General features: G+C 40.7%; 1 protein-coding gene across 8 annotated transcripts in view; it reads right to left on the bottom strand.

Moving 5' to 3' along the window:
* Window positions 1-7,028, bottom strand: part of LOC112310639 (A-kinase anchor protein 17B) — a 35,007-nt gene extending 27,979 nt beyond the window's left edge. For all 8 annotated transcript variants that reach the window (XM_045201008.2, XM_053917520.1, XM_045201005.2 and 5 more), the window contains exons 1-2: window positions 6,764-7,028; window positions 3,478-3,543 (exon numbers count right to left, since the gene is read on the bottom strand). Coding sequence is in view for 2 of the 8 variants with exons in the window: in XM_053917518.1 (XP_053773493.1) it covers window positions 3,478-3,484 (7 nt within the window). In the remaining 6 variants the exon portion in view is untranslated. The remainder of the gene's footprint in view (window positions 1-3,477; window positions 3,544-6,763) is intronic.
* Between the last annotated feature and the right edge of the window lie 16,339 nt (window positions 7,029-23,367).

Below are 23,367 nucleotides of genomic sequence, written 5' to 3'. Positions count from 1 at the left end.
TTATGTGTAAGGTTATAGAAATAGTCTGTCTAGAGGTTGGTGTGTTCCATATGCTCCACTATAGAACATCTAGAGCAATTATTTTCTTCCCTGATCTGAGCCAAAGGAGAGCTCTCAATCACTGCACCTCTAGCCCCAGGGACAGCTCTAGTATTGAAATAGAACTGAGGTACTGGTAGAAAATAACTTTGAAGATGAACAGGATGATGTCACTAAATTGGAATGTGACCTCCCATTATGGGGGTATGGTTGCATACTTCGGGACCTCCTATTGGCAGTGTATCCTCAGTGTAGCAAAATGTGAGTAATTTCCATGTGTGTTGGCTTACAGATAATTTGAGGGTAGACTTGGGGAAAATGCAGGTATTTCTAAAAATGTTGCTTCATTGGAGTTTGGAAGTATTGTATTGAAGAAGGACCTGTGAGCCTTGTGCCAGTTGTATCTCCAGCAGCACTCAAAGCACATTTTATTAACTTTCTCTTTGTTTTCTTCTCTGGTTTGAGTTTCTATCCTTGCTGTTGTTACCACTTTCACCTTTCTCTCTGCACAATACAGCCTTGTTTTTTGCTGTGCCAGAGGTGGGGTAGCAGCACTCGGTTAAAAAGTTGTAATTCCCCTTTGCTTTGCTTTGTTTTGTTTCATATTCAGAGACCGTTTAAAATTCCTGTAAGTTCCAAGGTTACATGTGTTTATTTATTTTTGTCCTGTACTGAAGGAGAATCAAATTCATTCTTCCTAGGAGGGGATTCTTATACATATAGGTAGATATCGGCAGTTTATCCAAAAGACAGTACAAGAAGAATCTTATTTAACAGGCTTGATGGTACAAGCCTTCTTAACTGCCTAAAATACTTTACAGAATGGGGTATATCTCTAGCTATGTTTTAAAATTTGTTCACATAAAGCAGATGTTCTGTGTACTTTGTATTTGTGAACAATAACCAGGTCCCGGTGGGAAGGAGATTGCTTTCTACAAAAGGGTTGTTTCCTAGTTCCAAAGCTTTGTTGTTGGAGATGGTGAATAAATATTGTATTGCTTTGCTGTGTTTAAAAAACAGTGGATGAAGTGGTTTGAAAAGTAAGACAACTGTATATTTACAATTTTCTGTATGAACAGCATTGAGATTTACACAGTGTAGTTATAGATCGTGATTTGGTTTTTGTACCTGCTTGATAAATTCAGATATTGATATTGTGAACACATTTCTCATTTTTCATGACTATAACAAATTTCTGTAGAAATTCTATATAGACAGAATGCTACAGAGACTCTGCAGAGTTACTATATACTTGGTTAGATATTCCATCTTCATAGGAATTTGTATTTTCCAATTATTTTTAAAGGTTTATTTTATTCTCATTCAAGAGAGAGGAGAAGGGGGAGAAAGAGAGGAACATCAACGCATGCGCCCCAGCAGGGGATTGAGCCCACAACCTGGGCATGTGCCCTGACTGGGAATTGAACCACCGACCCTTTCAGGTACTATGGGAGGATGCCCCAACCAACAGAGCTATGCAGGCCAGGGCTCCAATTCTTTATTCTGAAAGAGCACTACTCTTTCCAAAAGAGTACCAGTACTACTCTATACTAGTAAAAGAAAGGGTACCACTATGAAAATCTTTGTCCAAATTAAAAAAAAAAAAACAAAACAATTTCTAGCCCTGGTTGGGTGGCTTAGTTAGTTGGAGAATCGCTTTGTATACCAAAAGGTTACAAGGTTGTGATTCAATCCCCAGTCAGGACACATACCTAGGTTGCGGGTTCAATCCCACGTCAGGATGCATACAGGAAAAAACTGATCGATGTCTCTGTTTGTCTCTCTCTCCTCTTCCTCTCTCTCTAAAATCAATAAACATATCCCCGGGTGAGGATTAACAAAATGATTTCCATGTCAACATATATTACCATGTCAAAGGGTAGGAATAAGTTCATATGGCTTATTACATATTATCAAACTGTTCTCCTGAAGGATTTGGTTGACTTATCATGGTATCAGCAGTATTAAATGCCCGATTCCCATGCAGCCCATTGCAGCCCTGCTGACATTGGATCACTATCATTTCTATTTCTGCTACTTTTATTAGTATATAATGGCAACTTAAGGTGGCTTTAATTTGCATTTAATTTTTATATAGGGTGAAGCTCCAGCCAACCATTACATTGATATTCAACTGCTTCTTCAACGTCTCCAAGCAGAATGTTTCATTCACATCTCAACCTAACAAGTGCAAGAGAGCTCTTGGAAGTCACCCAGTGATTCCCATCTCCCCAACAGACCCACCCTCCACCCACATTCTCAAGCTCAAAGCCAGGAGTTCTGCTCCCTTCCCCGAGATTTTATCCTTCAGCAAGTCCATTTGGCTCCACCTTTATTTACCACACGTTCCAAATCCACCTCCATCTTCACTGCTACTCTCCAGCTCTAAGCCACCATCACCTCTAACCTGGATTACTGCAACAGCCTCCCATACTGCACTCCCTTCTTCCATCCTTACCCCAGAGAATCTATGCTACACAACAGCTATAATGCTTTTTTTTGAAAACCTTAATTCAGATTGTGTCACTCCTCTGTTCAAAATCCTCCAGTGGCTTCCCACCATGCTTTGAACAAAATCCAAACTGCTTATGCTCAAAATGTGGTCCCCTACCCATCTCTTTCAACTCATTTTGTTCCCTACTGCCCTGTTCTGTCCATCCCAGTCATATTGGCTTTTTTACTGTTCTTTTTTATTTTTTTTATTTTTATTGTTATTCAATTACAGTTGTCTGCCTTTTCTCCCCATCCCTCCACCCCACCCCAGCTGAACCCACCTCCCTCCCCCACCTCCACCCTCCCCCTTGGTTTTGTCCATGTGTCCTTTATAGTAGTTCCTGTAATCCCCTCTTCCCACTGCCCCCCCCCCGGCTATTGTTAGATTGTTCTTAACTTCAATGTCTCTGGTTATATTTTGTTTGCTTTTTTCTTTTGTTGACTATGTTCCAGTTAAAGGTGAGATCACTCCTCAGGGCCTTTGCACTTGTGGTTCCCTCCAGCTGAAGTGCTCTCTCCCCCAAGATTTTCTCATGGCTGGTTCCTTCTCATGTTTCACACATGGCCCAGAGAAGTCTTCCCTGAACACAGTCTTAAACAGCACTGCTCCCACCCTTGCCATATTGTATGTTGTAGCATGTCAGCCCATTTCACTTTCACCATAACAACAAAATGATCAAATTAACATGGGTACTTGTTAATGTTTTTTATGTCTGCCATCTCTACCCCCAGTCTGCAAATTCCATCAGGGAAGGGACTGCATCTGCCTGGTTTACCATTTCATCTCCAGAGCCTAGAACAGTGCCTGGAACATAGTAGTGAAAATAGTAATAATAGAACATAAACATGAATTGTGCAATGCTAATGCAGACTTTTTTGTTCTTTCAGGCTCCTAGAGCTATCAACACTAATCAGTGAACTTGGAGATCAATCAGGTGTACGTACCAAGCATGTATTCTGTGTAAGACTCTTCAGGGGACACAATAATGAGTCACTCTCAGATAACGGAGACTAGAAAGAGAAAGAAATTAAGACAATTAACTGGAATCTGAGGAAATAAATGGTGAATGCCATCAGAAGCATAAGATACTGTGGACCACAGAATATTGATAATGGTTTTAATGCTCCTTCACATGAAAAGAGTGCTGGAATTTTGGGGAATATGCTTCAGTAGTTTTCAATGTGCTAGTAGTGCTCCTTCAAGAGTCTTGGGACATGCACAGAGAGAGCTGGTTGTAGTTGTCGCAATAACTGGTGTAGGGAGGGGTATTGCCACCATTTGGTGGGCAGATAGCCAGAGATGCTAAATGACTGACAGTGCAGGTCACATCTGCACAATGAAAAACTCCACCCCAAAGACCAATACAGAAATGCCTTTTCTCTGTCCATCTAGAACATATGGAGAAACTTCAGGGACTTCCAGATTAACCTTTTTTAACAGGATACTTTTTAGGTAGTCATTTCTGAGTTGTTTTCTTTCCTTGAACTGTTATCATTTTGACCCACAAACTATACACACCAAGTATTCACCAGAAAGAAAAACTGAGTCCAAATGAAGGTTAAAGGAGAATAGCAAGGCTTGCCAGAATGTCTCTTTGGGGCCCAAGCACAGCAGGCATCAAAACCCCAGCCTGGAGGACAGGTACCACTTATGGATAATGCTCAGTCCTTGGCCATCAACCCTTCCCCAGTGATGTCCACAGCATCATGTGTAAAGATTATTTACATTTCACAGAGTCAGTTCTACCGCATTTCCAACAATTCCCTAATTACAAAGTAAAACAAAAAGCTAATCCTGAATTAGAATCCTTGCAAGTGTGGTCTTGTTTCCCTAGAGTAGGGGTCTGTAGCCTGCAGGGTCAGGTAGGTCTCAAGATCATGGGGCCATGACCTTAGCTCAGACCCCAACTAAACGGGTCAATAGTACACAGCTCTACTTTCCTCAGGTGAAATACAGGCCAGGCCTTCTGGCATTTCAAGACAAGGTGGAAATCCTGATTTTTTTTTTTAAAGACTCTTTTGGTTTTTCAATGTTTACCCCTAATTGAATGGCTTTTTAAAACATTGTGCAGGCTGAAGCACACTCATCCAAGGCTGAACTTGATTCAGGGCCCCTCCCACCTCTTTTATGAAACCTTCTCTGCAACAGTAAATAGTAAAATGCTTTTGAGTTCAAGAGCTGGTGTCAAGCAGACCTAGGTTCAAATCCCACCCCTGCCATTGACAAGCTAGATGATTTGTCTAACTTCTTTGAGCTTCAGAAAATGATAATAGGGCCTACCTTATAGAATTTTTGAGGGCTTAAGGGAAATGATGCAAATAAAGTACTTAATCCCAAATAAGTGCTCAATTAATGTGAGCTTTGTTATTACTATGGTTGACCTTCCTCTCCTCCTGTAAGTGGGTCAACCCTTTTACTGTATTTTCTGAGCAAAGCATGACTGGATTCCATGTGGTCCACATTTGCTCAGACTGGGCCCCAGGCATTAGTCTACATCAGCTCCCAGCTAATGTAGACTAATCAAAGTTTCTTAAAGTTCCAGGAGCATGTTGGATATAACATAGCACTCACGTAGACCCAACTGGACACTAAATCAGAGTTGCACACGTACTACCACCCTGCCTCTGAAACAACTCAGCAAAAGTCCCTCTTCCTAGCAAAGGCAGGAGTGCATGATGGGAAGATAAACATGTGGCAAGTGTCTGTGGCAGAAAGCTGCTTCAACGTTCAAAGGAAATCTCTCTCTCTCTCCCTCCCTCCCTCCTTCACACACACCACCACCATCACCCTTATCTCTACTTTTCCAAACCTCTGTGCCTCACCTTTCCTTCTGATGCTGGAAATGACACATGAAACCAGTAAAAGGCCACTCTCTCCACACAAGTGTATGATAGGGGACCCAGATAAATGGGCCAACTGCAGGTGTGATCTTTGGCTTGTACTATATGGAAAGTGCATGACCCACCAGAGCTAAGATGGTCTCTGCTGGCCCAGTCCCCCAAATGTTAACTCCACCTCAAGTCAGCCCCACCCATCCTCCGATATGCACAGCTGGGGTCCCTTGGGCACCAGTGCCAGCAGGCCTATTCCCCTTGTCACGTCTTCTCTGTGCTTAACAACAAGCAGAGTAAAAATACCTTCATGCAAGTTACTCCATGCTTCAAGTTACCCGTGTTTTCAGTGATTGCCTCCCTCCCAAACAAAGCACAGAAAAAAGTGTGACTACTGGAATGTCTTATTCTTTTAAAAGCAAACAAAAAACAGAAATTGAGAAGGCCAACTATAATGTCCTATAGAGTGGTTTTCTCTACCTGTTGTGCTGTAGAAATTTACACATTGTCAACAGCATGAAGTTACAAAGTTAGATCAAAGGTAGGCAGGAAAACAGTACAAAACGGGCATGATAGTGGAGACCTCATTCCCAATCTAAAAAATAGATAATGAAAAGGCCCGAAGGGTAACCAGTTTCTCATGCTAGAACCCGGTTTTCCAATACAACTCACTCCTTGGAGTTAGCAGCATTGCAAAGTTCTCCCGTAGTTGTGGGTTTTAAATAAAATTGCAAAAAGCAGTAGCCCAAACATAAAGAAGACACGGGACCCAAGTACTCCACGATATCTCTGCATTCAGGGATGGCAGTTTCTCCTACAGTGTGGGCTTCTCCAACTTGCTTCTTCCCCTAGCTCCACTGCCCACCCGCAACTGAAGTCAGGACCCTAGGTTGTGGGTTAAACGTGCTCCCTTAGTCAGATGGGAAAAGGTCTGATTGTACCTGTACCAGAAACCTCAGGCTGAGACTCTTGACACGTCCCTGAAGCCAAGGTCCCCATCGCAGAGCGAACGCCCCCCATCTCTGGATCAAACAGGAGAGGGCACCTTCAGTTTCCCCTAAGGGCATACCACTGGTAGTGTACCCCAGGTGGGTGCCCTGAGTGACCTCGGCTGGAGCAGCAGCCTAAGCACCACCTAGTACCGCGCCAGGGCCAGAGGAGGTGAGACAAGGTCTAGGGTGAAGGGAGAGGACCAGGGAAAGAGCCTGGCCGCATCTCTGGAGAACCTGACTGCAGGGGCAGACAGGGTGGCCCGGGTCTCCTGCGCATCTCCTTCCTAATCCCCACCGAAGGTCCAGGATAGCCCTGTCTGCAAGGCCCCACAGCTCCGGTAGGCCAGGCAGGCCGGTCGGAGCAGGACGCGGCCGCTTTCTCCGCAAGCAGAGCTGAGGGCATTTACCGGAGCCTCAGAAGCCACTGCGTCTCCGCTCAGGTTACCACTGAGGTAGTGGGTCTGCCGCAGCCGCCGCCTCTTTCCAGCTGCTGCAGTTGCACCAGCAAAGCTCCCCGTTGCTCAGCGAGACTACGGCCGGCGAGGCGAGCTGTTGAATGACACAAGCGTTCTCCTTGCATCCAAGTCGGCGACGTAAGCGCGCACCCTGGTGCCAACGCCCTGTGCGCCCCTCGCCCAGCTGCAGCCCCGCGCAGGCTGCACCCCCTCGCTGCCAACCCTCAACTTGCTCTAAGAACCCACGGCAACAGTGGACTAGTCCCGCCCCTTCCATTTCCCACTGGGCCAATCGCCTTCTCCTGAGATACCATTCAAGTAGTCCCGCCTCCAACGTGTGGCAAAGCCAGAGCCAAAGTTTATCCTACTGCTTGGTTGCTCCTGGTGATGGCCAGACTTTGTCTGGCTCCCCCCATCCCTAACGGTTGAAGAAAGTTACAATCATTCAGAGACTGCAACATACCTAGCCTGCGGACCTCCACGTGACCTATTACCTTTGAATAAACGAGTATAAAAAAGCAGAGCCCTGGCTGGTGTAACTTAATGGACTGAGCATGGGACTGCAAACCAAAGGGTCTCCTGTTCAATTCCCAGTCAGAGCACATGCCTGGGTTCCAGGCCAGGTCCCCAGTAGGGGGTGCGCCGGAGGCAACCACACATTGATGTTTCTCTCCCTCTCTTTATCCTACTCTACCCCCTCTCTAAAAATAAATAAATAAAATCTTTTTTTTTTTTTTTTTAAGAAAGCTAACAGAGGGATACTGTTGTTCACCTCATCCCTGAGGCAGGATGGTTGAGAAATGTGTTGCTCCAAAGACCTGGGTTCAAGTTTCTTCTCTGAGTTTACAACCAGAAAATGGAAGGTGGAAAGTTAGTCTATCCTACCCCCCTCCCTATGCTCCCAACCCCAGGGCACAGGCCCCTCTGTATAGAGCACACCAGGACTGGCACCTCCCTTGTCTAGACACTAGACTTTCTACTTGAGCTCCCTAAGATGACATTTGCTTTCTCGACTGCCATATCACGTGGCTGACACATATTAGATTTACTGTCAACTCACCTCTGAGCTATTTCTCACCACTGCTGCTATCACAGGGCTCTTTTTTACTTGGTTAGTGGCACATGTCATTGGCTTTTGTTTGTATGAAGGGTGCTAATTTCACCTTCTTCTGTCAAGGTAGTAGCTTCTGCCTTCTAGCACCTTTTTGTCCCTCATTCTATCCTAAATATCTTTCCATCTCTGCTTGCTACCACTGCCTTGGTCAGGTCCTCATCTTGTTTGCACCCTCCTGGCTGGCTTCCCAATGCTCCTCTCCTCATCCATGTTACATCAAAAGTCAGAGTCATCTCTAAAACACAAATATAATCATGTCATCATGCTCCAACTAAAGAGCTGACCCCAGCTTCAAAGCCTTTTCTACTCCCTTTCTGTCACCCCCTCCTCCTTTGCTTTCAGGATAAGATCCCAAACCCACAGCATGGAATATAAAACCGTTCGTGATCTGGTTTCACCTGCTCAGCCTCGTTTCTAGCTGTTACACATCCACCACAGAACACTCTCTACTTCAGGTCAACTAAATTTCCTGTTGTTTCTCAAATGAGCTATGGTCTCCCACACTTCTAAGCCTTTGATATGAAGTCTGGAGTAAGCTGCTCCTTACCCTCTTAGTGCTGACCTACAACAGTCATGTATTTTATTTAGTCATTGAACACAGCTAACTTAACACCCACTATGCATCAAATACTGGAGGTATAAAAATGTAATTTTTAAGTTTTTGATTTGATCCTTCCATCCAAGTAGAGTGTAATAATTCTGCTTCCATTCCCATTGCCACAGAGATATCAGGCACGCAATTGGAATGATCAGTTTGGACATCAGATTCATCCAAACAACTAAAGAGTTCGAGGAAACTGACACTGGGATTTTCTTCCTTGTCAAGAGAAGGGAAGCAGAGTTTGCTACCCCAAAATATGCCTTTTTGGGATACTGATTATTTAAGCTGGCTATTTTAAGAAACAAAAGACTCAAGAAGAGGCTTGTATCTCGCACTTACCTGCCTAAAGGAATTCAGATAGAAAAACCCACTTAAAGGAAGGGAATTATCATGTAAGCACAATATAAACTAAGTGTGGCAGACACATGGGGGAATCTACAAAGTTTGTCCCACTGTTTCTGGATTCTGGTCAAGAATGTTTACCAAATGATTGCTTCTTCTCATCTACCTATGAATTGCCCACTTTCCCTTTGAAGTCCCAAAACCCCTGCCTCCTCTTTAGTCCAGAATGGCATATAAGCCTCAACTGCCTGTTTTGTCCTGGGGTCCCTTATTCTTAGGGAAACCACATACGTACATATGTAATAAATTTGATTATTCTCTTATGTTAATCTGTCTCAAATTAAATTAATTATTAGACCAGCCAAACAAACTTAGAAAGGTAGAAGGAAAGTTAATTTTTTCTCTACTGCACAAGTATCATTAAATAATATTCAGACTCATTCCATCAAGTTTGGCAGTTTGAAGGCTAAAAGTTATGACTCTTTTCCTTCACATTTACTTTAAATTATTAAAACCCAGTTTGTCAAAGGGTTCTGCATATGTGAGGGTATGTCCTTATTTTGTGAGTGTGTTGGGTTCTCTGCTTTTTTTCTTATTTTTATTCAGTTACAGTTGTCTGCATTTTCTCCCCATCCCTCCACCCCACCGCAGCCAGTCCCACCTCCCTCTCCCACCTCTACCCTCCCCCCCATTTTTTAAAGATTTTTTAAATTTATTTTTAGATTGAGGGGAAGGGAGAAAGAGAGGGAGAGAAACATCCATGTGTGGTTGCCTCTCATGTGTGACCTGGCCTGCAACCCAGGCATGTGCCTTGACTAGGAATCGAACTGGCGACCCTTTGGTTCACAGGCTGGCACTCAACCCACTGAGCCACACTGGCCAGGGTAGAAGTGATGATCTTTAAACTGGTTACCAAGAAACTGAAAGCTGATTCCTAAGATGATAAGGCCAATTAAAAGTCTGTGCTTTTTGGAGTGATTAAAAACATAACTAATTGCGATAGAATCATTTTGGCTTACAGATATTTAATCACTTTCTCAGTAAATGGCTCTAAAGTCAGAATAAATAACATTAACCTACTTCACTCAGTTTTTACAGGGATTAGTTAATTGATTTAAAGGGTTTCAGAAGTTTTATAAATGAGTGATCTAGGAATCAGGAAGCCTACTTAGTCCAGACTCTGTCATCAAAAGCTGTGTGGCCTAGTGAATTATTTTACTTCTCTGGGGCTCAGTTTCTCCATTCATAAATTTGAGGGAAATTAGGCCAGATAATCTCTATACTTTCAGTTTAATATTCTAGTACTCTACTCAACATTATTATATCCTTTCTTGGTAGCTTAAAACAGCAATAATTTACTTTTGGTTTCCATAAAATTGGGTTTTTGGAAAATTTTCCCAAATGTCCCACTGTTCCCCAGACACAGTCACTTAAGCATACTGACCCCAACAAAACTGTCCAAATGTGAATAGGGACAAATATAATACAAATATGGAAAAGAGGAAAAAATAGACTTTAGATTTTCAGAGTTTTAAGTAAGTAAATGGAAGTAATTTATTAGTAATTGCAGATCCATAGTTTCCTCTTCCAATCTTTTTTTCCCATGCTTTTCTTTTCCAAGGATTTTATGACTCTGCTTCTTCTCTAAAATGAATCTGGGGCTATTTCTAAAAGGAGTTGAGAAAAGACGTTTTAAAAGGAAAATGACATGTGGAAAGGAAGAAAAACAGAATACTAAATTATATGTACAACGTAATCTCCACTAGACTAGCAAATACTGTATATAATAGATTGGATGGCCATATATCAAATGGTTAACAAGCTGCTCTTTTTTTAATGAATAAAGGCAATATTTTTTAATTTTAAAATTTTAGATTAAAAAATTTTTAATTAAATTTATTGAGAGGACACTGGCCAATAAGATCATACAGTTTTCAGGTGTACATTTCTATAACACATCATCTGTATATTGCATCATTGCGCTCACCACCCAAAGTACAGTCTCCTTCCATCACCACTTATCCCCCCATTCCCACTTCTACTCTCACCGCCTTCCCTTTGTTAACCATGATACTGTTGTCTGTGTCTATGAGGTTTTGTTTTTCTTGTTTGTTTACTTGTTACTTTCAATTTTAAATCCCACATATGAGTAATCATAAGATTCATAATTTTTCTCTCTGACTTACTTCTGTTAGCATGATATTCTCAAGATCCATCCATGTTGTTGCAAATGGCAGTATTTCATCTTTTCTTATGACTGAGGAGTATTCTGTTGTATATATGTACTGCCTCTTCCTTATACAATTGTGTAGCAAAGGACAATTCAGTGGTTTCTATGTGTTGGCCTCCATGAACAATGATGCAATAAGCATAGGGCTGCACATATCTTTGCAAATAAATTCTTTCAATGTATTGTTTATGGTCTTATGTTTAAATTCCTAATCTATTTTGTGTTGATTTTTATTACATGTGTCCAATTTAATTCTTTTGTATGTGGATATCTACTTTTTCCAGCACCATTAGTTGAAGAGACTATACTTTCCTCATTATGTATTCTTGGCACTCTTGTGGACTGTACATTTGTCTGTTTATTTCTGGGTTTTCTAATCTGTTCCATTGGTCTATATGTCTGTTTTTATGTCATTGTCATACTATTTTAATTACTGTCACTTTGTAATATATTTTGAAACCAGTAAGTGTCATACCTCCAACTTTTTTATTCTTTCTCAAAATTGTTCTGGCTATCTGGGGTCTGTTGTGTTTTCATATGAATTTGAGAATAGTTTTTTTCTATTTTGGTTAAAAAAAAACACCATTAAGATTTTGATAGGGATTGCATTGAACCTATAAATCACTTTCGGTAGTATGGACATTTTTGTAAGATGGCCCTCAATGATCCATGCCTAGTGGTATTAATCCACTTGTATAAATCACCTTTCCTTGAGTGTGAGCTGGATCTACTGAATCATTTCTAATGATAAAATTTGGCAAAAGTTGTACGATGTCACTTCCAAGATTAGGTTACAAGAAGACTTTGTTTTTTGTCTAGTTCTTTCGTTCTCTCTCTCTCTGTCTCTCTGTCTCTCTGTCTCTATCTCTATCTCTCTCAAGCTAGCTGCTCTGTGGAAAGGCCCACATGGAAAGGAGCTGAGGGATGCTTTTAGCCAACAGTCTTGGAGAAACTGAGGCCCTCAGCCAACATCCTATGAAGACCTGAATCCTTTTAACAACTAAATGAATGTGCTTGGAAGCATAGACTTTCAGCTGAGTCTTCGGGTTGTAATGTGTGAGAGACTCTGAGCCAGACTGGCTGTGCCCAGACTCCTGACACACAAAAACTGAGGTAATAAGTGTTTGTTGTTCTAAGCCACTGAGTTGTGCAGTAAACTGTTACACAGAAATAGATAAGTAATACAGTAACCAATCCTCTATTTCTATTGACATTCTCCCTGACACTATGCCAGTTCTCCTTGCTTGGGGCCATTCATTCCCCACTACTGGTTGCCCCCCAACACAGACTCTCTTTTCATCCTGCTCAGGCTCTGATACCACCACCATGCTATTCCATCAGGGAATGTCCTTGTCAACCTCCTCAGTCCCTGACTTCCCACACCAGGTTGTCCATCCAGGAGACTCTTTCATCAAGCTGCTTGCATTCTGGTCCTCATACCAGGCTGCCCTCCACAGGGACACCCTCTCCACTCTGCTTGGTCTTTGACACCCCAATCTAGGTCCCCCACATTCCCCATTAAGGTAGGCAAGGATGCCTACCTTGCTCTGCCTCACCTAATGGGTTTACAACTGAATTTTTCAGGAATGAAAGGGAGGACAGGGTATGCATGTTAATTTTAACATGTATATTGCCAAATTGCCCTCTAAAAATCTTATATCAATTACATTCTAGTCTCTTTCTCCCTCTCCCTCCCCCCCTCCTCTCTCTCCTTTCTGTGTCTTAAAGGGTGCTGGTTGGTTTTTCTTTCCTAGTACTATTCCTAGGTCTCATTCCAATGAAATGTCCAATAGTCTAATTCCTTTTAAAAAAACATCTGCTGGGTTTCTCTGTAGTACTGGCATACATAAGTAGAGAGCATTTTCCCCTTAAAATGTAAATCCTGTCTTTTGCTCTCACTGATAATAATGAACTTATATCCTTGGTCAGCGAGTTGTAATATAGAGTTATGAAGGGGGGAAAAGAAAGTATTTCTTTAAAGAGAGTAGTAGTATGTTTTCCAACAGTTCATGACAAGGATGAACATTGAAATGGTAGAGTTATAGGAGCTTTTTCAAAAAGAGTTACATTGCTCTTTGTTAAGTTCTGAATTAATATACTTGGCTATCTAGCCAAGAAGAGGCAAGTTCTTTCTCAGCCCATCTTTTAGCTTTTGGGTTACAATTTGTGTACATATGTGTATTTAATCTACTTGGAGCTCTGGCTAGCTGGGCATTATGTCTGTTTCTTAGAGCACTTTATGAAATTCTATTAATTTATCTAGCCTTTACAATAGCATTAAGAGTGTGATATTTCTGTGAGGGACAAATACCATATGATCTCACCTTTAACTGGAACTTAATCAACAAAAGAAAACAGCAAACAAAATATAACCAGACACATTGAAGTTAAGAACAATCTAACAATAGTCAGAGGGGAGGTGGGGGGAACAGTGGGGAGAAGGGTTTTCAGGAACTACTATAAAGGACACATGGACAAAACCAAGGGGGAGGGTGGAAGCAGGAGAGGGAGGTGGGTTTGGCTGGGGTGGGGGGAGTGGTGGGGGGAATACAGACAACTGTAATTGAACAACAATAAAATACTTTTTTAAAAAAGAGTGTGATATTTCTGTACCTTTATTTAAAATCACAAGGAAAAAACAAACCTGTAAGGGTGTCACTTACTCAAGGTCACACAGCTAGTTAGTGACAAAACTGGAGCTGGAACTCAAGTCTTCTAGTCCAGACCCTGAAGTCTTTCCATGCCATTGCACTTCCTCTCTGAAGTGTTCTTGAAGGCTTGAGCTCCTCTTCCAAACTGGAACCTGAATATATAGCAACCTCTGTCCAGCCTGACAGATACTATCTGGCCAGGCCAACTCAGCTCTTTAACTGTAGAATATTATGCTAAGTGAAATAAGCCAGGTGGTGAAAGAGAAATACCATATGACCTCACCTATAAGAGGAATCTATTGAACAAAATTAAGTTGTGAACAAAATGGAACCACAGGCATGGAAACATGGGGCAGACTAAAAGTGACCAGAGGGAAGGAGGGAGAGATAATGGTGGAAAGAAGGGGAAGGGACTAGTCAAAGAACATGTATGAGTGACCCATGGACATGGACAACAGTGTGGGAATTGACTGTAGGAGCAGGGATGGGCTGGGCAGAGGAGGCCAAAAGAGGGAAAATTGGGACAATTGTAATAGAATGACAATTGTAAAAATGATTAAAAAAAGAAGTGATTTGTAGTTGGATTTACCTGCCCCTCTTTGCTGCATCATTAAAATAGTTTTTTAAAATGTCTTGAGGACACTGAGATTGTTACTCTTAGTGAACAAATACAAATAAAAATAAATTGGCATTTAAGCAAAAAAAATCTAAAACCTTCATCAGTAACATCATGTTGGAAGCTGATTTTGCTGTTGAGTGGTGAATTCAATTTAAAAAGATAAATCATTGACACAAACTTAATGTCCTTCAAAGGGGGCTGCTTAAATTGCAGTACAAGGAAACATTATATAGATGTTTAAAAAGAATAAAGTAAATGAATATAAGGAGTGATTTTCAAGGTTTGTTTTTAAGTGAAAACAATCACAGACAAAAAATTAGTGTAATAGTATCCTATCATTTGTGAGATTACACACACACATATATTTGTATATGTATAGGATAATAGAATATCTTCAGAAAGATACACAAGAATTAGAATAGTGGATGCTTCTGAGAAGGACAAATGGATGACAATGATGGGAAGGAGACTGGCTTTTTACTGTCTATCTCTTTATACCATTTCTTTATGCCATCTGAATTTTCACCATGTGCCTGTATTGTCTGTCATTTTTTGTAGTTATATAGTGTTTATAGTTTTTAAAGTAGTTTTAAAGAATTTATTTATTTATTTTTACAGAGAGGGGAAGGGAGGAAAAAGAGGGAGAGAAACATCAATGTGCGGTTGCCTCTCACATGCCTCCAGTGGGGACCTGGTCCCAACCCAGGCATGTGAACTGACTGCGAATTAAACTGGCAACCTTTCAGTTCTCAGGCCAGTGCTCAATCCACTGAGCCACACCAGCCAGGGCTAAAGTGCTAAACTGTGTGTGCGTGTGTGTGTGTGATTTTATTTGATATACAGTGAATCTCGTACTATTAGAGACCTTCAAACTGACTTTTGCCTCCAAGCTACTTTTCAGCTTCTCCTCTCTCCATTTCCTGCATGTTCCAGGCACACTTTAGAAAGGATTGACCTGCACACTTTCTCTCTCCTGCCAGCAGAACCTCCAGCTCCACTCTTTCACTCCCTTCTAATTAATGTAACTAAGCATCGTGTTCCATAATTACAGGGTTTGTCAGTGAAATCATAGTTGCCTCCCTTGTGACAATGACATTTTAGCTCCATCAATCTCCCCAGAGTCTGAGGTCGGGGAGCTTCTGTGAGCCAACAAAATTCCCAGGACTGTTAAGTTGTCTCTTTGCTCTCAATCCATTTTCATGCATGCAAGTAAATGAGCAGATTCTCAATTCACATGATTTTATACACCGTACTTATGATTCTTTGGAGATGAAGTGACAATCAAATGTACATTTTTAAGGCTTTACCAAGGTATAGTTTACATATTACAAAATCCAGCACTGAATGCATATAGTTTGTGATTTTAGTAAGTGCATGGAGTTGTGCAAACTCAAGTGTATTTTTTAATGATGACCTTAAGAATATAATTTAAAATATCCTAGATCATAATAGGTTTCAGGTATTACTTAGTTTCTCTATTCTGACCTCAACTTGTAAATCTGTTCCCTGCCCTAGTCTTTAATGGAAGACTCCTTATTCTATTGTTCCTTAAAACCATAGTTAGAAGAACCCTTAGAAATTAACTAGAGATGGACAACTGAGAGCCACGTAGGGCACATGATTTTCCTAAAGTCATGTAACAGATAAATAGCAGAGTCAATATTAAAAGCCAGGATTCTTGTTGCTAGCCCAGTAAACTTCCCAGTGTAGCACAAAGCCTCTTCTCTTAAACATTGCTAATGTCCTGGAAATCAATAAATCAACCACCATCAATCAATTTTCCCAGATAAAGCTAAAGATTTGATGGGGTAGGAAGGACTCAGGTTGAGAGTGGGTCCAGAGAACAGAGAGGAAATAAAAACTCTTTTCTTCACAATCCTTCTGGATGAATTTCTTTCTTAGCATTTATCACAGTTAACGAAGAAGATAAATTCTTTTCTGTCCACAGAAAGACCTTATGGTTACTAGTCAATAGTATCAATCATCATTCTTATTATTCTTATTTTATTGCATTTTCTACAGCATATATTAGCAGGATGTGAAGGTGGTATGAAACAGCAGATAAAGCCAGATAGGCAGTCCTTCCTGCTTTTTCAAAAATTACACTAATATAGACTCCATTCCCCACAGATTTGAGCAGGGAAAGCAATTTAGCTTCTCATCTTGTTTTTCTAGCAATTGGTCTGTAACAAACAACTGGTGATAAAGAGAGAAGTACACGTCATATTTTTTTGTGAGCAGAACTGAAATTGTTCTCTCCCACCAGTTATAGTGACACTTGGTGTCACCGTAGTAGGAAGGAGCAGGCCAACAACAGTTTTGAGGTATTGAATATGACACTTTGAACTTAATGAGAAAACTCTAAAATGTTCAGATGGAATCACTGTCAATTATTTTCCTATTTTTTATTAGAAATCATACTTCCCCCTGAAAAATAGTATCTTTTCCCCTAGTAATTCCCATCTAATAATGTATCCTGAGACAAAGCAGAGATTTATGTACAAAGATTTTATCACAATCTTTATGACCATGAAATATTGGAAATAATTAGAAGCAATTGGAGGTCATTAGTAAAATATGACAGTTACATAAAAGGCAATTTTATGTAACCATTAAAATTACCTTTTCAAATTGTTTTATTTTTGACAGCTTTACTGAGATATCATTTATATACCATAAATTTCACTGGTATAAATTGTAAATCCAAAGCTCTTTAGTATATTTATAGAGTGGTGGAATTATCATATAACCCAATTTTCAAACATTTTCATTACTCCAAAAAGGCACTTGTACCTATCAGCAGTCACTGTCCATACCCCCAAACTATAAATTGATAAGAAAAATACAAACAAACTCAAAAGACCATTGGACAAAGGGAAGGCAATCACAGAAGAGGGCATGGAGATAAGTTATGTATGTGTGTGTGTGTGTGTGTGTGTGTGTGTGTGTGTGAAAACATGTTCAATTTTACAAGTGATAAAGAACACGGAAGTCAATACAATGAGGCACCACTTTACCCCAACAGGTAGGCAAAAATGAAAAGATTGATGGCATCTGGTACTAGTAAGTGTATGGGAAAACAGGCATTCTCAGACATAGTTGGTAGGAGTATGAACTGTTAGAACCCTTTTTGGAAAATAATCTGGCACCATTTATTTACATTCTAAAAATCACATGCCACTGGGACCAGCAACTCAATTTTAAAAGTCTATCCTATAGACATTAAAGGACCAGTAGGTAAGGATATGGGTACGAAACTGATTTCTGCAGGTATTACATTTGCAGAGCAGTGTGTGTAGTATGATCCCATCTTTGGGCCATGCACTGCAGGTAATAATCTCACTCTCCACAGGGGAAGCTGGGGCTCACAGAAGTGAAGTGACTTGCTTTGGATCTTATGCACAGCTACAAAGTGGCAGAGCTAGCATTCATACCCAAGTCCATCTGGGGCTAATCTTTTGGAACATCATTGTTAAGATGCAAAGTGAACTCATGTCTCAATTAAATGGTTGGAAGTTTGTGATATTGGAATTAGGTGATAGAATAGTTTGTGGGGGACTGGGTTGTAGGAAACATGTAAAATTCATGAATTTATTCATTCACCCAACAGATATTTATTAGCACTTATGATGTAACAGGCAGTTTAAATCACAGGGATTTATCAATGAATGAAACAAAGAAAAAATCTCTGCCCTTTTGAAATTTACATTGGAGGAGTGAAACAATTAACAACGTATATGAGAGGCCTGTCCATAGAGTATCCAGCCATGTACTATGAAAAATAGGGACATTTATTGAGGAAGATAACATTGTACATATGATAACGACACCTCGTCCCCTTCAAAGTTATGACCTTCTTGAGGAAATCTGGCTCATTGGTAGTGGTTTGAATCAAGTCATTAGTAACTGCAGCACAATGTTCCTTCTGCTCTGGTAGCAGAAGCCATGTAATGAATTTTGCCACAACACGTTTCATGCCAAGATCCTGTATCAAAATGTCAGACATAGTAGGTTTTGGAATCCCTAGCTCAGGTTTTAGTTATTGCACTGTGAGTTGCGGACCTTATTGATTGCTGCCCATATACATTCAACATTCTCTGGTGTTCTGCTTGGTGCAGGCCTTCCAGAACATGGGTCACTTTCAACAGATTCTCAACGATCTTTGAAGCGTTTGTGCCACACTTTTATTTGTGCTGCACTCATTGCATCATCCCTGAAAGCCTTCTGAGTCATCTGAATAGTTTCTGCGGAGGAATGTTCAAGCTTAATGCAAAATTTGATGCAGATTTGCTGCTCTACTCGCTCAGTCATTTTGAGTGTGGTGACCACAGAGTACACATGCCCACTCAAGAACGCCTACCACCCCCACTGACTAGTACAGTGAAGTTGTCATTGTTCACTCATGTGCATTCAGTCCACTTTCCTTGGCTGCCAGGTTGCACTGATGTTGCTCAAACCATTCTCATTATATTACCAATGGCTGGACTTTTTCTAGACAGACCTCATATAATGTGAGACGATGAATAAAGCTATGGAGGAAAATTAAGTAGGACAGGGGGATGGGGTAGTAGAGGGTGCATTGAAATTTTAGAAATAGTTTCCAGAAAAGGATTCACTGAGAAGGAAACATTGAAGTAAATACCTGAAAGATGTGAGAGAAGAGCCATGCAGATATCTGGGGGAAGAACATTCTAGCAGAGGAAACAGTAAGTGCAAAGGACCTGTGGTAAGAACCTATCTATCATGTTCAAGGAGGAGCAAGGAGGTTTATGGGCTGGGACTGAGAGAAGGAGAGGAAAAGTAGTAGATAATGAGATCTTGGGAGCCACGATTTTACCTTATCCTCAGAAAAAGAGGGGAGCCACTGGAGAGTTATAAAAAGAGGAGTGATGTGATCTGAAGTACATTTTAAGAGCGTCACTGTGGCTGTTGTGTTTAAAATTAACTGAAAGGCCCTGGCCAGGTGGCTCAGCTGGTTGGAGCATTGTCCTGTACACCAAAAGGTTGAGGGTTTGATTCCCAGTCAGGGCACATACCTGGGTTGCAGGTTCAGTTGACTGATGTTTCTCTCTCACATGGATGTCTCCCTCTCTCTCCCTCTCTCTCTCTCTTGTTCTTCCCCTTCCTCTCTCTAAAATCAATAGACATATCCTTGAGTGAGGATATAAAAAAACTAGCTGAAGGAAGGCAAATATGAAAGAAAGAAGACCAAATAGAAGGCCAATGCAAAATATAACCAGAGACATTGAAGTTAAGAACAATCTAACAATGGACAGGGGGGAGTGGGGAGGGGACAGTGAGGAGAGGGGATTACAGGAACTACTATAAAGGACACATGGACCAAATCAAGGGGGAGGGTGGAGGTGGGGGAGGGAGGGGGGTTTGGCTGGGGTGGGGTGGAGGGATGGGGAGAAAAGGCACACAACTGTAATTGAATAACAATAAAAAATTAAAATTAAAAAATAAATAAATAAATAAATAAATAAGAAGGCCAATGCAATGATTAAGGAGAAAGATGATGGTGGCATAGATCAGAGTAGTAGCAGTGGAGATCTAAGAAATGGTTAGGTTCTGCTTATGTGTTGCAGGTAGAGTCAACAGGATTTCCTGATGATTTAGATGTTGGATATGAGAGGAAAGTTTTTGCATGAGACACTGAAAAATTGGACTTGCTCTCTAATTGGAGCTGGGGAGGCCTATGGGAGAGGAAAGCTAGGGGTGGTAGAGACCAGGGGCCTGATGGACTTGCATGAACCCAGAGTAACAGGCCACTTCAAAACACCCATCAGCTTCATTCCTTAAAGTCTATTGAAAATTAGACCCAGACATTTCAGGACTGAAAGGAGCCCTCCTAGGGTCTGTTAGTTGACATTCAGGGATAGAAAACTCTCTACCAATGAAGACTGAGAAAGTCCCTTTTATGTTGAGGTGCATCTAACTAAAACCAAAATAGAAAAACAACAAATTCAAAAGCCAAGGTTTTCTTATATAACTGTACTGTGAATATAAACAGAAAGTGTAGAGTCATGCATTATGGGAGATGCCACCGGAAAAGTGTCTGTGGATGATTAAGAGAAATAGGCTCTCCAGGATAGGGAGATGGGAAATCATGGTAAGCAGAATAGTGGCCCCCCAAAGATGTCTGCATCTAAATCCCATATGGCTTGCTTTCAAGTTAAGGCTTAAAGGTTGTGAGCCAATTTTTCTAGGGGAACGAAACAGTCATTTCCATTCTCTGGTAGTTGTCCCTTTTCCTTGCTTCTTTACTCAGTATCACTTTTATAGCCCCCTCTGGAGACTGCCTATGATTCATGCCCTCATGTTTTCAATTTATGTTGATGCTTGTGTCATATGTGAAAACCTTTTAGAAACTGGAACATATTACAGTAGTCTCTCCTTATCCATAGTTTCACTTACCTGTGGTCAACTATGGCTTGAAAATATTAAATGGAAAATTCCAGAGACAAACAATTCATAAGTTTTAAATTGCACCTTGTTCAGACTAGTGTGATGAAATCTCATGTCCCACCCCACTCCTCCGTCCCACCCCACATCACCTAGGACATGATGCACCCCTTTTTCCAATGTCTCCACACTGTATATATTCCCCGCCCATTAGTCACTTGGTAGCCATCTCAATATGTCATGGTATGGCAGTGCTTGTGTTCAAGCAACCCTTACTTTACTTAATAATGCCATGTTCACAAAACCTTTATTACAATATATTATTATAATTGTTCTATTTTATTTTTAGTTAATGTTTTAATCTGTTACTGTACCCATTATAAATTAAACTTTATCATAGTTATGTGTGTATAGCAAAAAAATCTAGTATATATTGGGTTCAGTACTATCCACTAGGGGTCTTCAGGCATCCACTGGGGATCTTGGAATGTATCCTCCACAGATAAGGGCAGACTACTGTACTCACTTTTGTACTTAATTTTGTGTTTTTTAAAACAAGGGCCCACAAATTATATAAGCTTCAGGCCCTACACATAGAGTATGGCCCTACTCACACTCTAAATTCAACTAGCAAATCCAGATGACTATACTATTACAATACATCCACAATCCAACCCCTTCTTCCCACCTCATCTGCTAGTACTCTGGCCCAAGCCACCATCACCTCTCATTGGCATTATTGCAATACTCCTGACTAGTCTCACTGCTCCCTCCCTATCATCTTCCTCCCTACAGTCTATTTTCAACATAGCAGACACAGGGATCTTTTCATAAAATAAATTACATTATATAATTATTCTGCTCAAAACTCTCCAATAGCCTCATATCTTACTCAGAAAAAAAAAAAAAAAAAACCTTTTTGTCACCAGCTTCTACTATACTTCCCCTCACCCACTCCACTCTAGCCACACCACCCTTCTTGCTGTTCCTCAAACACACCCCACAAAATTTCCCTTCACAGGTTTGCACTGGCTTATGCCTCCCCCCGAGAAAGTTCTTCCTTCAGACAGCCACATGGCTTTTTCTCTCACCTCCTTCACGTCCTTCCTTAAATATCACCCTTTCAATGGGCCTTGCCTTGTCCTCCCCATTAAAAATTTCACCTACCCACTCACTCACTGTTCCTTGTAGCCTTGATCACATTTACCCTGCTCTCTACTTCTTCTTTCACCCCATAGCAAGTATCACTTTCTAAAACACTAGACAGTTTGTTTGTTTATTTATTATAGTTATTATGTTTCATCTTTCTCCTCCTAAAATACCACCTTTATTTTACTCACTTGTGTATCCCCAATACTTGGAATAGTGCTTGGCAACTAGTAGGCATCTAATGAATATTTGTTGAATGAATGAATAAATAAGTCAAGAGTGGTCCAAGCAGAGGGAAGAGCATGTACAAAGATCCATAAATGAAAGAGTGTATGGCTTATTCAAGCAACCCAAAGAAGTCTTAATGACAAAGATGAAAAAGGAGAATGGCCCAAGCTGCGGCTGGCAAGGCAGACCAGAACCAGAGGAGGAAGATCTCAGTAAACCAGAGTAACGATACTAATTTTCATAGCAAGGAAAATGCATTGAAGAGTTATAACCATGGGGGTGATGTGATCAGTGTTTGGAGAGACCTTTAGCAGTTGTGTAGGAAATAGACTGGCAGGAGATGAGGGTGTGGGAAATGGGAGAGAGTAAAAGCTATTTAACTGTAGATGATAACATTATATTGTATAATTGAAATTTGCTGAGAGTACAACTTAAATGTTCCCACAAAAAAGGTTAATATGTGAGATGATAGATACATTAACATGGTTTCATAATGTATAAATACATCAAATCATGTTGTAAACTTTAAATATCTTATAATTTTGTTAATTATACCTCAGTATCTGGGGAAAATTATCATACAATAAAATGTGTATTTAAAAGAGGTTTTTGGAAGTGAGGTGAAGGCAGGGGAGTGGGTGGGAATTGGGTGGAGGTGGGCAAAGGGGACGGGGCATAGGGTACATCTGTAATAGTGTCAACAATAAAAAATTTTAAAAAATAAAATAAAAAGATACTATTGGAATAGTCAAGACAAGAAGCGATGGCGTTTCAGACTAATTTGGGTGGTGGCAGTGGATATGGAATAAAGTGGAAAGATAAAAATATTTAGGAAGTAGAATCAGAAACCTGTAATAATGAGCTAAAAGAAGAGGGTCTTTGATAAGAAATGTGGGGTCATCTGGCTGACTGCTACTAGGAGGGCAAGCGAACAAGGACTGAAAAATGTCTATTAAAATTTAGTGACAGAGAAGTAATTGGCCATCTTGTCAAGAGCATTTCCAAGAAATGGAGATGGTGTAAGTCAGCCTGGAGTGCATTGACCAGTGAGTGCAGTCTGAGGAAGTAGAGGCCACTTTGCATATCTACCATGCATCTGACACTTAGTAGGCTCTCCATACGTGCCACTGCCCTCCCTTCCCTGTGTTAATGACGTTGCACAACTGCAATGGTATTGCTAATTAGATAAACTCTAGGTGAAGAAAAAAATGTGAAAT

This window comes from Desmodus rotundus, chromosome X (genome assembly GCF_022682495.2).
Source record: "Desmodus rotundus isolate HL8 chromosome X, HLdesRot8A.1, whole genome shotgun sequence".
Taxonomy (NCBI): Eukaryota; Metazoa; Chordata; class Mammalia; order Chiroptera; family Phyllostomidae; genus Desmodus; species Desmodus rotundus.
Note: the sequence above shows the minus strand (reverse complement) of the source record. Positions and strands in the feature narration are given on the sequence as shown.